This window comes from Drosophila ananassae, chromosome 2R (genome assembly GCF_017639315.1).
Source record: "Drosophila ananassae strain 14024-0371.13 chromosome 2R, ASM1763931v2, whole genome shotgun sequence".
Lineage (NCBI taxonomy): Eukaryota > Metazoa > Arthropoda > Insecta > Diptera > Drosophilidae > Drosophila > Drosophila ananassae.
This window is the reverse complement of record NC_057928.1, coordinates 17,582,388-17,597,053: the sequence shown is the minus strand read 5'-3', so window position 1 is coordinate 17,597,053 and position 14,666 is coordinate 17,582,388. Positions and strand designations below refer to the sequence as shown.

General features: G+C 49.4%; 3 protein-coding genes across 5 annotated transcripts in view; 1 reads left to right on the top strand and 2 right to left on the bottom strand.

Annotated features, from left to right (window-relative positions):
• Positions 1-12,850, top strand: part of LOC6493120 (peroxidasin) — a 26,885-nt gene extending 14,035 nt beyond the window's left edge. The window contains exons 3-10 of the mRNA XM_032454683.2: positions 3,048-3,263; positions 3,339-3,410; positions 3,483-3,724; positions 3,820-4,473; positions 6,017-6,226; positions 6,299-6,477; positions 6,634-6,815; positions 9,984-12,850. Coding sequence (XP_032310574.2) covers positions 3,048-3,263; positions 3,339-3,410; positions 3,483-3,724; positions 3,820-4,473; positions 6,017-6,226; positions 6,299-6,477; positions 6,634-6,815; positions 9,984-12,645 — 4,417 coding nt within the window. The 3' untranslated portion in view covers positions 12,646-12,850. The remainder of the gene's footprint in view (positions 1-3,047; positions 3,264-3,338; positions 3,411-3,482; positions 3,725-3,819; positions 4,474-6,016; positions 6,227-6,298; positions 6,478-6,633; positions 6,816-9,983) is intronic.
• LOC6506871 (acyl-coenzyme A thioesterase 13) lies at positions 12,761-13,832 on the bottom strand. 3 transcript variants are annotated; one of them, XM_014909445.3, is made up of 3 exons: positions 13,718-13,832; positions 13,279-13,399; positions 12,761-13,222 (listed from the first exon to the last, which is right to left on the bottom strand). In XM_014909445.3, the coding sequence occupies exons 2-3, from the start codon at positions 13,366-13,368 to the stop codon at positions 12,881-12,883; spliced, it is 432 nt and encodes a 143-aa protein (XP_014764931.1). In that variant the 5' UTR covers positions 13,369-13,399; positions 13,718-13,832; the 3' UTR covers positions 12,761-12,880. The 3 variants fall into 3 exon arrangements, with proteins under 3 accessions (XP_014764931.1, XP_044570306.1, XP_044570307.1); XM_044714371.1 differs by having other exon boundaries at positions 13,279-13,418; positions 13,718-13,805; XM_044714372.1 differs by having other exon boundaries at positions 13,687-13,803.
• LOC6506870 (acyl-coenzyme A thioesterase 13) lies at positions 13,828-14,666 on the bottom strand. The gene is made up of 2 exons (XM_001957051.4): positions 14,421-14,666; positions 13,828-14,253 (listed from the first exon to the last, which is right to left on the bottom strand). The coding sequence occupies exons 1-2, from the start codon at positions 14,502-14,504 to the stop codon at positions 13,882-13,884; spliced, it is 456 nt and encodes a 151-aa protein (XP_001957087.2). The 5' UTR covers positions 14,505-14,666; the 3' UTR covers positions 13,828-13,881.

Below are 14,666 nucleotides of genomic sequence, written 5' to 3'. Positions count from 1 at the left end.
AAGTGGACCATCGTTTGTCACACGTCACCCGGACGGGTGGTGGCGCCACAGTGGTTATGCAGAAAGGGACTCGAAAAGTGGCATGGAATTTTAAAGTGCACAGAGCCCCATACCACCCGGAGCAAATAGCAAACAGCAAACAGCAACACAGATAGAGGGAGGCGCCTCCAAGTCAAAGTTTGAAAAGAAGCCGGGTTCCATGTTGATTCAAATTAGACCGATCCATCTGCCGGCACTCGACTTGACCCACTGTGGTGCCTCCTCGTGTTGACTGATGGTGGCGGGGCTAATGGAGTTTGCAAGAAGTGGGCAAGAATGTGGATCAAGCAGCCGCAGCCGTCGCACAAAGGCCTTCTCGGCCCATACCCCTCATCCTTTGACATTCCTCCTTCCTTGTGGGGGAAATGCGAGCAACTTTGCAAAATTTTTGCTGCCACCCGGCATCTGCCCGCCACTGACTGCCTCACTTCCTTCGTGCACCGCAACGTGCATGTGGCTGCCACCTTCTAGTTGATGCACTCGAAAATGATTTTCAAGAGTTCTGGGAGTGAATTTTTTGACTGGATTTAAGGATTTCCTAAGAAACGCTTAATCGAAAACATTATATTTTAAAAGTTCTACAAATTTTAAAATAATATATTTAGTAACAAAGCTTCAGGGATTATTTGTAATTCTGAATTTCTTTATATTTATTTTATAAACATCTTAAAATCTCTTCTATCTCTGATGGAAGATTAATGAATATTGGATGAGGCACACAACTAAATCCGCAGTGTATGTCCCAGTCAAGGGGTTACAAGGATGGTAGTGGGTCCACTGGCCTCGGGACTTGGGTCTTTCATCAGGCCAAAACCAAAACCAGAGCCAGGACTAGAGCCAGGACCAGAGCCAGGACGAGAGCCAAGACCGTAACAGAAACCGAACTCAGGGCTGAGGTGGCTAGGTGGCTGGCTGCTTTGTTTATGTGGCTCCATTTGGGCGCATGCATGACCCACTCAGCCACTCAGCCACCCAATGACCCAACCACGAAGCCACCAAACCACCGAGCCACCCACCTCCTGTGGTTCTTGTTATTATTGTGCCGGGGCCTCAAGCTCTACGTGTGAGTGGTTTTAGTGTTGTTCTGGATTTTTAAGTTGTTTTCGTTGTAGTTGCTTGTTTGTGTTGCCTTTTTTGTTTTCTGTTATCCTGAGGTAGAGAGAGGTCCTGGGCGAGTGTGGCTATGTGTACTTTTCGCCTTTCTCGTCCTGTGTTGCATCCTCGTCTTTAGTTGCAATTTGAACACTCACACACTGACAGAGCGAATGCTGACACCAATTAGGGCTGCAAGTTGTTGTAGTTGCAAGTTGCTGCTGCCACTGCCGCTGCTGCTGGTAGTTAGTTAGTTTGGTTGCACTTTGTGCGTTGCATGTTTACAGTAGCCACAAAACATAATTTCTGTTTAGACAACTTCAGTCGGGGCTCCAATTGCAGTTGCTTCTGGCCACAGGGAAGCCAAAACAGAAATACAAAAAATAGGGAAAACCCCAAAACGAGCAAAAACGGGGTCATAATTATCGCAGCAACAAAGACAGCAGCGGTAAACGATGTTGCCACAAGCCAGGACGCAGAAGGCAGCCACCAGCCAGCAGCCAGCAGCAGTGGCTACAATTTTTGGTATAATTTTCACTTTGGCCAAGAAGAAACTTTTTCGCTGCCGCATTGAATTTGCAACCAGCTTAGCCCGGCCAGCAGCAACAGCGGCAAATAGCAACAAAGTTCACGAGTTGATTAGAAAGTTTTTTACCGCTGTTGCAGCTACATCCTTAACTCAATGCAGCCCCTACTCCAGCCTGCAACCTTTGCACTCGAAAAAAAAAGTCTAGTAGCTAATTTTGGGCTATAATTCCAGCTATAATGTAGTCTTTCTGGAGAGATCAGAAGAAGCTTAGAGACTTCTGGTCCAGTTCGGTCTGCCATAGATTCTTCTTAGAGAGGTCTGAGGATGTCCCTGATATCATTTGGTCAAAAAATATCAAAAAAACTATAAATATTCCTTTTTCTTAGTGCACTGTTGCTAATGGCAACTCCCCATGAGCTCTGCATATGCGAAAAGACCTCAATCCGGTGGCTTTGGCTCCCGGCCCCCTATGCCACTATGTGCTTGGATATATATTTACAGTTTGCTTTGCTTTTTGAGAGGGAGGGGTAGGGGTAGGGGTGGACAGGGTTGCCAGGGTAGCCGGCTTATGGCTTATCGCTTGGCTGCTTTGTCGCCGTAAACTATGCGAGCATCAACTTTTTGTAATTAATTTTTAATGTGTGCAAAATGTTTGTGAAAACGAGCATGTTGTTTGTCGCTAAGCCATATCGAGCGGATGTCGTTAGAACGGCTTATCAAGTGTGCTAAGAGGCGGATAAGCCACCGCGGGTCCAAGAAGCTCCCTCTACCAAGCTCTATGCCACATGCCATTCCATAGGTCTGAGTTTATCCAGAGAAAATAATTAGATTTTGTTTTAAGCTCCCAATGCCGGATGTGAGTTAACTCTTGCACACTTTCTGGGCCACTAATTGCATATGACAATGCTGCATGAGCTTTAACCCGGCCGGGAGAGGTGGAGGATGTGCGGGTGTGAAAGGACGAAGCACAGCAGACCGCATGACGGGAATTGGCATTGGCAACTTGCAGCAATTTTCCGGAACCAAAAATTGATTTACCCTCATCTGCTAGAGCTCTGAAGTTGCGGATACAACGCACTGAAAGAAAAGAACTTCTTACTTTCTTACTAATAGGTTTTAAGTTTAGTTTCTAGTTAGAGTCATAGGACAGTCAAAGACACTATATGTCAGGACACTCAACAATAGTATTTTTTAAGAGAAACCTGATAGCTTCAGACTTCCTTCAGTGTAGCCTTTTTCAGCAGCCCATCTATCGAACAACCACCCATCCATCCATCAGATAAACGTTCTGCTATCTCGGATTCCACCATTCAGCTCTTTCCTTTTCACAGAACTCACTCACTCACTCACTGTGTCCATGTTTTTGCGTTTGGCAACATTTTTGCAGAGATTTGCGTTTCAATCACATCGAGGAGCTGCCGGCGAACGCGTTCAGTGGCCTCCCCCAGCTGACGACACTCTTCCTGAATGACAACGAGCTGGCCTACCTGCAGGATGGGGCCCTCAACGGACTCCCGGCCCTGAGATTCCTCTATCTGAACAATAATCGGCTAAGCCGCTTACCGGCCACCATCTTCCAGCGCCTGCCACGCCTCGAGGCGCTGTAAGTAAACCCACCTTAATTAAGGATCCAGCTCGTCCTGCAATCGCCTTACCGCCTCACCGCTTACCATTTCAGGTCCCTGGAGAACAATGACATTTGGCAGCTGCCTTCAGGACTCTTTGATAACTTGCCGCGCCTGAATCGCCTGTAAGTTGACGATAGACCTATTTGGTGGAGGAGGGCGCTTTCAGGCTCCTTATTTTCCTCTCTCTTTCACAGGATCTTGTTCAAGAACAAGCTCACCCAACTGCCAGTGGATGCTTTCAACCGATTGCACAGCCTGAAGCGCCTACGTTTGGACAGCAATGCCATCGATTGCAACTGCGGCATCTACTCGCTGTGGCGCCGCTGGCACTTGGATGTCCAGCGTCAGCTGGTGGACATCTCCCTCACCTGTGCCAGTCCCCAGCACCTTCAGAAACAGAGTTTCGGAAGCCTCTCCGAGCAGCACTTCAAGTGTGGTAAGGATTTGAGAGGGACTACTTATTGTTAGTGATTTGTGGAATGATTCTAGGATTATTATTATAATTATTATACTCTGGAATATCATTTACAGCCAAACCCCAATTTCTGGTGATTCCCCAGGACACGCAGGCGGCGAGTGGAGAGCAGGTGGTGCTAAGCTGCGAGGTAACCGGGCTGCCCCGACCCCAGGTCACGTGGATGCACAACACCAACGAGCTGGGCGAGGAGCAGACCGGCTCGGAAGTCCTCGCCAGCGGCAGCCTGCTCATCCGGAGCGTGAGCGCCAGAGACATGGGCATCTACCAGTGCATAGTCCGCAACGAGATGGGCGAGCTGCGTTCCCAGCCCGTCCGTTTAGTGGTCAATAATAACGCACCAGCAGGAGGAGGGGAGCAGGAGTCGGAGAACCAGGTGTGGGCGGTTGCCGGCTCATCACCCACGTCGTCCTCGTTACCATCGTCACCCGCGCCACCGAAATTCACCCATCAGCCTCACGACCAAATTGTGGCTCTTCACGGACCCGGACACGTGCTGCTCGATTGCGCCGCCTCCGGCTCCCCGCAGCCGGACATACAATGGTTCGTCAATGGCCGCCAACTGACCCAGTCCAGGCCCGATCTCCAGCTGCAGGCCAACGGCAGCCTGGTCCTCGTCCAGCCCACCCAGCTGTCAGCCGGCACGTATCGCTGCGAGGCGCACAATTCCCTGGGTTTCGTTCAGGCCACCGCCCGCATCGAGGTGAAGGGTGAGTTAATGGAGCGGAAAGGGAATGCAATTTGGAGATGGTACTCCGTGCAGTGGCTATTGCGGGTTTTTACATAAAATCTATGTTAATATCAGTCATATACCCTTTGAAAAATACCTCTGAAATAGTGAAAAATATGGTCCAAAATCACTCTCCTTTAAAAGGACTCTCCAGCAAAAAGGCCCTCAGTGATTGTCAGAGATCCTGTCAGAATCCCAGTGCCACACAACCAAGCCGAGAGTCACAACTGTCGCGTTTCACTCAATTTGCAGTCGATTTAATTTGTTTTCGTCTGGGAACTGGACCGACCCGAAGTCGGGGGACTAGACAGGACACACTGGCCACACGGGGACGGAACTGGGGATGGAAGGACCTGCACCCTCCGCTTAGGGCGTTGGGACTTGTTGGTGAAGTTTGCCACACTTTTCGTGGGTGGGAGATGGAATAGATTGTGACAACTATGACAGCATCTGGTGGCAGTGATCGCAAGTTCATATAGGAAATAGTCACAGAATCAGTTTCAAATGAGACACTACTTGGGAGAACTCCTTAAAGAACTTGGGGGAACTCTATCCTGAAAAATGCAATTTAAGAAACTATTTTTTAGTGCCAGCACTTAGCCATAGAATATAAATGGCTTGGGGTTTTGATTGGCGAACATTACGGATCTGCTCATTAAACAAGCCAAGGAGAAGTGCATCCCGGCATGGGTTTAATCCCAAAAACAAACCACCACTTGAGCTTTTTATGTTGTTCCATTCGTTATTGCTGTATTTGAAGCGTTTGTACGTGACTGTACTTTATTGCGCAATAGACGGCACGAGGCACGAGGATATCCTGGTGGTAGCATGACGTATACATGTGCATTATGTTTTCCGCACGGGGCAGGGGCAGGGGCAGGAGCAGGGGCTTCCAGACAGAGAGGCGGAGATAGAAAGTGGATGCAACATCGCCTTGGTGCAACAATGGCTCATTATAATTTGTGGTTGTCGGCACAAAATGAAGTGCGAAATTTATGCGTTAAATTTTGTGCAACATAAAGTACAAAAATTATAAACTATTACGCGCCAGCGAGGGGGAGCTGCGGTTATCCGCAGAGTAGTGCGGGGACAACGGGGCGTATGAACTATTTGAGCAGTCAAGCGTGGAGCTTGCTCAGCATAATTAACCTGCCACACATACAACCACCCTGACAAACACGCGTTTAAGCAAACACTCGCACACAAACAAGCACCAGGCATATAAATAAGCAGTGGAAAATAAATATGGCGGACCCGCCGTTGCCGGAAAGTATGCAGAGTATTTTGAATTGCATATTACCCATACGCCCCGTGGGAGCGTGTGTTTTCGGGGGTTTGGGGCATGTTAGAAGCAAACAAAGGACTCCACTCCCGGTGAAAGCAAAACCGCAGGCAGTGTTTGCCGGATTGTTGCTGCCATTTGGAGCACAAAAATTGCTAGAAAATCGTTCATACGACCCGTTGCATTTCATCCTTTTGGTTTCTGTTTTTTTTTTTTTTAATTTATTTCTCCTCCTCCGCAGAACTGCCCGAAATTTTAATGCCCCCGCAAAACCAAACAATCAAACTGGGCAAGGCCTTTGTGCTGGAGTGCGACGCCGACGGCAATCCGCTGCCCACCATCGACTGGCAATTCAATGACCAGCCCCTTATCCCCGGCTCCCGTGCAGACCTGCTGCTGGAGAATGAAAACACCGAGCTTGTGGTGAGCAGTGCCCGCCAGGAGCACGCCGGTAAGTAGGATAAAAGTGATTGCCCAAAACGGGTTTACATTTCATCTCGTTCGAATACCCACTCCTTTTCAGGGGTCTATCGCTGCACGGCCCGAAATGAAAACGGGGAGGTGAGCGCCGAGGCAACCATCAAGGTGGAACGATCCCAGACGCCACCGCGAGTCGCCATTGAGCCGAGCAATTTGGTGGCCATTACAGGCACCACCATTGAGCTGCCCTGCCAGGCCGAACAGCCGGAGGACGGCCTGCAGGTAAAGTTGAGCCGGAAAACTTTCCATTTTATTTGCCCGCAACTTGTTGAGGTCCTTTTCCTTTGCCTCACAGAGCAAAAAATATCAGAAATTGAATAATTGATTGAACTGAACTGAGAATTAAACTGAGCCCGGTTTTTTTCACTGTATCCGCAGATTTTGTGGCGCCGCGATGGCCGACTCATTGATCCGAACGTGCAGCTGACGGAAAAATATCAAATAAGCGGCACGGGAAGCCTCTTCGTCAAGAATGTGACCATCCTGGACGGCGGCCGGTACGAGTGCCAGCTTAAGAATCAGTTCGGCAGGGCCTCCGCCTCCGCTCTCGTCACCATCAGGTGAGTGCGTCCGCCCAGTGGGAGTGGCAGGCCAAAAGGTATATACATATAAGAGAACAAAGGTAACTGGGAATCCGCATCCGCATCCGAATCACAATCAAACAGCTCAACTTTGAGCAAGGACCGCAACTTTAATTGCACCGTCGGAGGGGCAGGGGTGGATCCAGGACTGTATAAAACTCCATTAAAATCCAAAAAGGAAAAACTTTTTCTCAAAGGCCGGGGATGAGACCGAGCAGGCAGGAGTGGATGGGAAAAATCAAAGGAGCAGTGCAATCAGAGGACGCACTTAAAATGCGTTTAAGTGCGCGGTAAACTTGCTTAATTAATTGAAAAATAGTTCTCCAGGAGAGAAAAGGAAATAGTAGGAACTTAACGATACAGTGGTGGATGGAAAAGTATATTTTCTTAAATTCTATCACTCTCCTTAAATAAATTGCATTTAAATCTAAAGCCTATGCTAAGAGACACCACAATTGTTGTACGAAACTTTAAAACTCGCCCTCAAATGATTTTTTAATCCCTGTTCTGGCGCCACAGAGCTAAATTGCTTGGAAACCACTGCCACAAAAATGGGCTTTGAAAATAACATAAAACCATAAAATAAACCTGCCAACTAGAGTCCTTGCACAGTGGGTGGAAAGCCAAGAAAATTTGAGTGAAAAACATCATTCCCTCCGGCCAACATAAACATCAAACTTGCAGCTTCTCCAGGACGGGCTTGCTGCCTGGCTGGTTGTTATCAAAAGCAGTTAACAGCTGGAAAAACTTACTAATCCCACCGACAGGATCAGATCCACTGTGTTGTCAGCTAAACTGCAAATAAAATATGCACCAAGGCGGCGAACATCAAAAGGCGATGGTGGCGGCAGGGAAAGCACAAAAGTTGTCGCCAGTTGCTAGTTTCCAGTTGCTAGTTGCCGGTTGCCAAACTGAAAAACGTGCTAAGCCCGGAAAAGCTACGTGCAACACTCACACACACACACGCACAGCAGGGTGGCATGAAAATTCCTTTCCGAAGCAACCGCACAAGTTATCCAAATTGCCCAAATTGAAATTGAGTTGACAAGTTGCTTCTGGAAAGAAGAACTAGCGCAGATACACTCTTCAAAAATCGACTTACTGAATATTAATTCGAATAAAATAATTCATAAATTCTTGCATTTCTTTTCTCTAAGTGCACATAGACCCGATCTTAGTCTTTAGCATCCGCTCTTCTTTTTTGAGGAGAAGGACGTTGGAGTTCTCGAACTGTTTGTTCCAACAAAAAAGGACAAGATGTGAATTTATTGAGCAAATGGTCCCTGCATGCCTCTGCCACCGGCTGTAAATCAATTTGAGGCAGCTGGAAAAAAATAGGGAGTCCTCGGACATGGGTGGCGGGAGGTCCTGGCCATTAACCGACTGGCAGAGACCAATGATGGCCCACAAAAGAACCGCCAGGCAGCGGCTTACTTTCTGCTTACACAGCCATTTTCAGATGCATAATGCAGAAGGATAAAGGAGCAAAGGACCCGGGTATATCCATGTGAGTGGGTGCCGGGGCTGGGTACGCACCATTTAGTGGCACGGCGGAAGCTGAATCGGCTTACAGTTTTGCGCCAGCAGCATTAGAAACTTTACTCATTACGCTGCCAACCTCAGTCGCCAAACCGCAGCAAAGCACCCGGAGACTGGCAGAGCCAAAGCCGGAGCCGTAGCCGGAGCCGGAGAAAAAATTATAAAGAAGAAAAGTCCGGAGAGTGTGAGAAAGCAGCACTAAAAGTGAAAAACTATGTTGGAAGACAGCACGACGCCCAAGGATCTCCGGAAGAGTGGGGCCCGGTTGGCGCCACAAAATGTAAGGAAAAACCAGACCCAAAAACCGCTGAAAGCCCCGCCAATCCGCCCAGTCACCCTGCCACCCACCATCCGTTGTTGCGAAAAAAAAAACAACTAAAGGCAGCACACAGAAATCCGCCTAAGTTGTGGGTAATGCTGGCGTAAAACAAAAGCTTATCCTGTTACCGCTCCCGCTCCTGGAACACAGATCCTACGGACGAGCTTGATGTTGCTGTTGGCGAAAAGGCCAACCACGGAAATACATTGCCATACGCCGCAGCATGTGGCAGGGCGAGTGAGAGTGAACCAAGGAAGCCAAAAGGAAAAACGAAACAAAATTAGGGGCATTTTAAGTTGAGGCAACTAGGATACCCAGGATACTACGTATATTTAGATGTAACAATAGAATATAAGCTGAATAATTGTATTAACTATTTTCTTAGTTTGATTGAGTTTAGAGATCTGTAATTCCTTCAGGTTTACTTAACCTATTGACCTATTTAACCAAACCCGTATACTAATAGAGATTATATGAATCCCAAAAGTAAACAGACTCGAAATACCCTCGGCAATTGTCAACTGTAGAACAACAAACGCCCCGCCACGTTGCACAAAAAGGAGCCGCAGAATGGCAGCGTCGAAATATGTAGTCCGTAACCCACTATCCACTGGGTGGCTGGAGTTCCGGAAAAGGTGGTGGACCCCGACTGGCAACTGGCAACTGATAGTAGCGGACTTTTGGCACTGGCACTGGCACTGGCGCTGGCGGTGCAACAGGGTGTATTACGGTCGTTAAGTTATTACCTACAACGTCGCCTCCGCCTCCTCCTCCGCCTCCAATGGCTGCGGAGCACAATGCCAAAGTTTACACCGTCGAAAGTTTCCGCTGGGAGCCAAGGAGCATTCCTTGAACAGCCAGTGGAGAATGCCAGGCATGAATTGTTGTTAATGCCGCCTCCACCAACCACCCACCACGCAGGACATCCCCCTTAACTTTCTGCAGTCAGAGTTGGAAAAGCGCAGCGCGGATTTTCCCTGACTTGGCGAGGAAAAATAATAAAAAAGTGCGGAATAATTTCATAGGAGAGTCAGGCGGAGAAGGGAGTCCATAGACTCCATGGCATTTTTATTAGACGACGTGGCCATTTTGGCGACTCCCTCACAAAAGTCGCCGGCATTATGGTAATTAAAATGTGGAATTCCCAGGAATGGCTTGATTGCTTCAGCACTTTGGGTGACTAAAAGGAGTAAACTTCAGGATCTAGAATTTAATTGAATTTTTAATAACTTTTTAAGGTTATTTATTTATTTTACCATTTATTTATTCCGATCCACTTTCCGTTCCAGAAACAACGTGGACCTGGCTCCGGGAGATCGCTATGTGAGGATAGCCTTCGCCGAGGCGGCCAAAGAGATCGATCTGGCCATCAACAACACCCTGGACATGCTCTTCTCCAACCGATCGGACCGTGTGCAACCGAACTACGGGGAGCTCCTCCGGGTATTCCGCTTCCCCACCGGCCAGGCCAGGCAGCTGGCCAGAGCGGCCGAGATCTACGAGAGGACCCTGGTCAACATCCGGAAGCATGTGCAGCGCGGCGACAACCTGACCATGGAGAGCGAGAAGTACGAGTTCCGGGACCTGCTCTCCCGGGAGCATCTTCACCTGGTGGCCGAGCTGTCAGGATGCATGGAGCACCGAGAGATGCCCAACTGCACGGACATGTGTTTCCATTCGCGGTACCGCAGCATCGACGGAACGTGCAACAACCTGCAGAACCCCACCTGGGGCGCCTCCCTAACGGCCTTCCGGCGATTGGCTCCGCCGATCTACGAAAACGGCTTCAGCATGCCCGTGGGGTGGACCAAAGGGATGCTCTACTCGGGCCACGCCAAGCCCAGTGCCCGACTCGTGTCCACCTCCCTGGTGGCCACCAAGGACATCACGCCCGATGCCAGGATAACGCACATGGTGATGCAGTGGGGTCAGTTCTTGGACCACGATCTGGACCATGCCATTCCCTCCGTGAGCTCGGAGAGCTGGGACGGTATAGACTGCAAGAAGAGCTGCGAGATGGCCCCGCCCTGCTACCCCATCGAGGTGCCTCCCAACGATCCACGAGTCCGGAACAGGCGCTGCATCGACGTCGTTCGCTCCAGTGCCATTTGCGGCTCCGGCATGACCTCTCTCTTCTTCGACAGCGTCCAGCACCGCGAGCAGATCAACCAGCTGACCTCCTACGTGGACGCCTCTCAGGTTTACGGCTACGCCACTCCCTTTGCCCAGGAGCTGAGGAACCTGACCTCCGAGGAGGGACTACTCCGGGTGGGAGTGCACTTCCCGCGGCAGAAGGACATGCTTCCATTCGCCGCCCCGCAAGACGGCATGGACTGTCGCCGGAACCTGGACGAGAACACCATGAGCTGCTTCGTTTCTGGAGACATTCGGGTGAACGAGCAAGTGGGCCTCCTGGCCATGCACACCATCTGGATGCGAGAGCACAACCGGCTGGCCAGGAAGCTGAAGCAGATAAACCCCCACTGGGACGGCGACACCTTGTACCAAGAGGCCCGCAAGATAGTGGGCGCCCAGATGCAGCACATCACCTTCAAGCAGTGGCTGCCTCTGATCATCGGCGAGAGTGGCATGAAGATGATGGACCAGAATCCGGGATACAATCCGCAACTGAATCCCAGCATTGCCAACGAGTTTGCCACTGCTGCCCTGCGTTTCGGCCACACCATCATCAATCCCATCCTGCACCGTCTGAACGAGACCTTCCAGCCCATTCCCCAAGGACATCTGCCGCTGCACAAGGCCTTCTTCGCCCCCTGGCGGTTGGCCTATGAGGGCGGCGTCGATCCCCTGATGAGAGGATTCCTGGCCGTGCCGGCCAAGCTCAAGACCCCGGATCAGAACCTCAACACAGAGCTGACGGAGAAACTCTTCCAGACCGCTCACGCCGTGGCTCTGGATCTGGCTGCCATCAACATCCAGAGGGGAAGGGACCACGGCATGCCCGGCTACAATGTCTACAGGAAGATGTGCAACCTGACCGTGGCCCAGGACTTCGAGGACCTCGCTGGGGAAATCAGCAATGCCGAAATCCGGCAGAAGATGAAGGAACTCTATGGGCACCCGGACAACGTAGACGTATGGCTGGGAGGCATTCTGGAGGACCAGGTGGAGGGCGGAAAGGTCGGTCCCCTGTTCCAGTGCATGCTTGTTGAGCAATTCCGGCGCCTCCGCGACGGCGATCGACTGTACTACGAGAATCCCGGAGTCTTTACGCCGGAACAGCTCGTTCAAATCAAGCAGACCAACTTTGGCCGCGTCCTGTGCGATGTGGGTGACAACTTCGACCAGGTCACCGAGAACGTCTTCATCCTGGCCAAGCACCAGGGTGGCTACAAGAAGTGCGAGGACATCCCTGGAATAAATCTGTATCTGTGGCAGGAGTGCGGCCGTTGCAATGACAAGCCGGCCATTTTCGACTCCTACATTCCAGAAACCTACACCAAGAGAAGCTCGAGAAAGCGCAGGGATCTCCAAGGGAAACAGGAGCACGATGAGGTGACCACAGCCGAGAGCTATGACAGTCCATTGGAGGCCCTGTACGACGTCAACGAGGAGCGCGTGAGTGGCCTGGAGGAGCTGATTGGCAGCTTCCAGAAGGATCTGAAAAAATTGCACAAGAAATTGCGCAAGCTGGAGGAGTCCTGCAATTCGGTGGACTCCGAGCCGGTGGCCCAGGTGGTGCAGCTGGCAGCTGCTCCGGTGTCCGTGCCTGTCCAGGGAAAGCAAAGACGGAGCCACTGCGTCGACGATAAAGGCACCACCCGGCTCAACAACGAGGTATGGTCGCCGGACGTCTGCACCAAGTGCAACTGCTTCCACGGGCAGGTGAACTGTCTGCGGGAGCGATGCGGGGAGGTTAGCTGCCCGCCGGGAGTGGAGCCACTTACGCCTCCGGAGGCCTGCTGCCCACACTGCCCGCTTGTCAAGTAAATCACCCACAGCCAAAGAATTACGCATATCGACGTACACGTTTATCCGTAGTAGCCCCACTCACTCTAATCGAAAAACCAAGCATCACGAAATGAAATTTAACACCCAGCGGCCGTCGCGTTAAGATCAAGTTTAATTGACAATTAACTAACAATGTACTGCTACACATGTAATAAAATAAAGCACATTAATATTCAAAAACGGATGATGGGGATATAGATTGTGGGCACTATTTCTAGTCGAATTTCACGTACTTCAAGTGGGTGCCCTTGGCCACCACCTTGTCGTCCTTTTTGTGCTTCAGGGTGCAGTCGATGAAGGCCAGGTACTTGCCCACCTTCGACAAGCTAGCCTCTATGATAACATCGTCGCCGAGCTTGGCGCCATTCAGAAAGTTCACACTGAGGTCCACCGAAACACCCGGATGACAGGGCTTGGACATCAGGGCGTATGTGGTGATCATGTCCACGAGAGTGACTATGTAACCGCCATGCAAGAACTTATACAAGTTGACATGGTCCTGCTCCACCTTCAGCTCGGCTCGGCAGACTCCATCGCCGCCATCCAGAATCTTAACCTGGAAAGATACAACTTGTAAGTCAATTATGAAACCAATCGGAGATTCATTCTAACCTTTTGCAAATGATTCTCGAAGCCTTTGGACTTGGTTATGATCTCAGTAATGTGCTTAACGAATTCCACTCCCTTCTTGCGGGTGCCCATTTTTCCAGCTGCTCCAACCCGATGTTAAAACCTAGACAATCCGGAAGATACTGTTTAAAGAAAATATAAACAATCGGTTTGGAAGTGAGCACATAGAGATATTACTGCAAGTATAGATAAAGAGTTTTTTAGATGGCTAGATAGTGTTATCTATAGGGCCTTGCACTTGATCTTAAGTACTTCTGATAATGATTAATTTAACAGAAGAGTTACATTAATAACATTTTCTGTGTATTGCTTTGATTTTTACAATGACTTAACCCGAAGTCTATCTTTCAAGTGCAGTTTTCCGTGTCTCGATTTAGAGAGACAACTCACTTTGAGTTTGTTTTCAGTAAACAATAGTTACCGGTTTCGATGAAATTCCATAGAATGCGGAAGCAATCCCTGAAAAATGGAAATTCCTCCTCGAAGCTATTTCCAAAACAAAAACAAAACGCTAAAAACAAACATCAGCTGTTAAGTCGATAGTCAAGCAACGATTAATCGAAATCGGCGGCTTTATTTAAATATTTATTTTTTCATCCCAAAGTCCAGTTTTTCGTCGTCAAACTGAATATATTTCACCTGTCCACCTTTGGCAAGTATCCTTCCATCCGACTTTAGCTTCAATACGCAGTCCAGATAGGCCATTTTCTTTCCAGCTCGCACAGTAGTTGCTTCGATCTGGACCACATCTCCAACCTTTGCCGGGGCTATGAAGCTCACACTGAGATTGGCGGTGACCCCGGGATGGCTTCCTTTGGACATCATTCCGTAGCTGGTGACGTTGTCTACAATTGTGGATATGAGACCGCCGTGCAAGGTTCCCTGTCGATTACAGTGCTCTGGAGCCACAGTAAACTCTCCCACGGCACGACCATCACCGCCATCCACCATTTGTATCTGAAAAATATAAAATTGTTTAGAAAAATTAGAGACTTCAAAAGTTCCGTTCTGAAAATAAACTATTTAAAAGACGCGCTCATTTATCGACTGTCGATTATCTAATATCGAATAACATCTGATTCCCAGTCGCTTTCTTGTCATTAATGAACTTCACATAACTTTACCATATTCAAAACACGGTCGAAACCATTGTAATTGCGACAACGCTCGGCAATTTTTAGAATTATATCAAAGCCTTTTCCCGGCATTCTGCTGCGAACTATCCCCGACGAAATGAAGAACAGCAATGAGGAGAACGTCTCAGGCAGCTGAGTTGAAGATTGTGAGAAATACGAAGGTGTTGGGGCTTATGTATATACTGTGCATGTGTTTGTGAGCCCCAACTTGTAGTTTTTCGGTTTTTGTTTTGC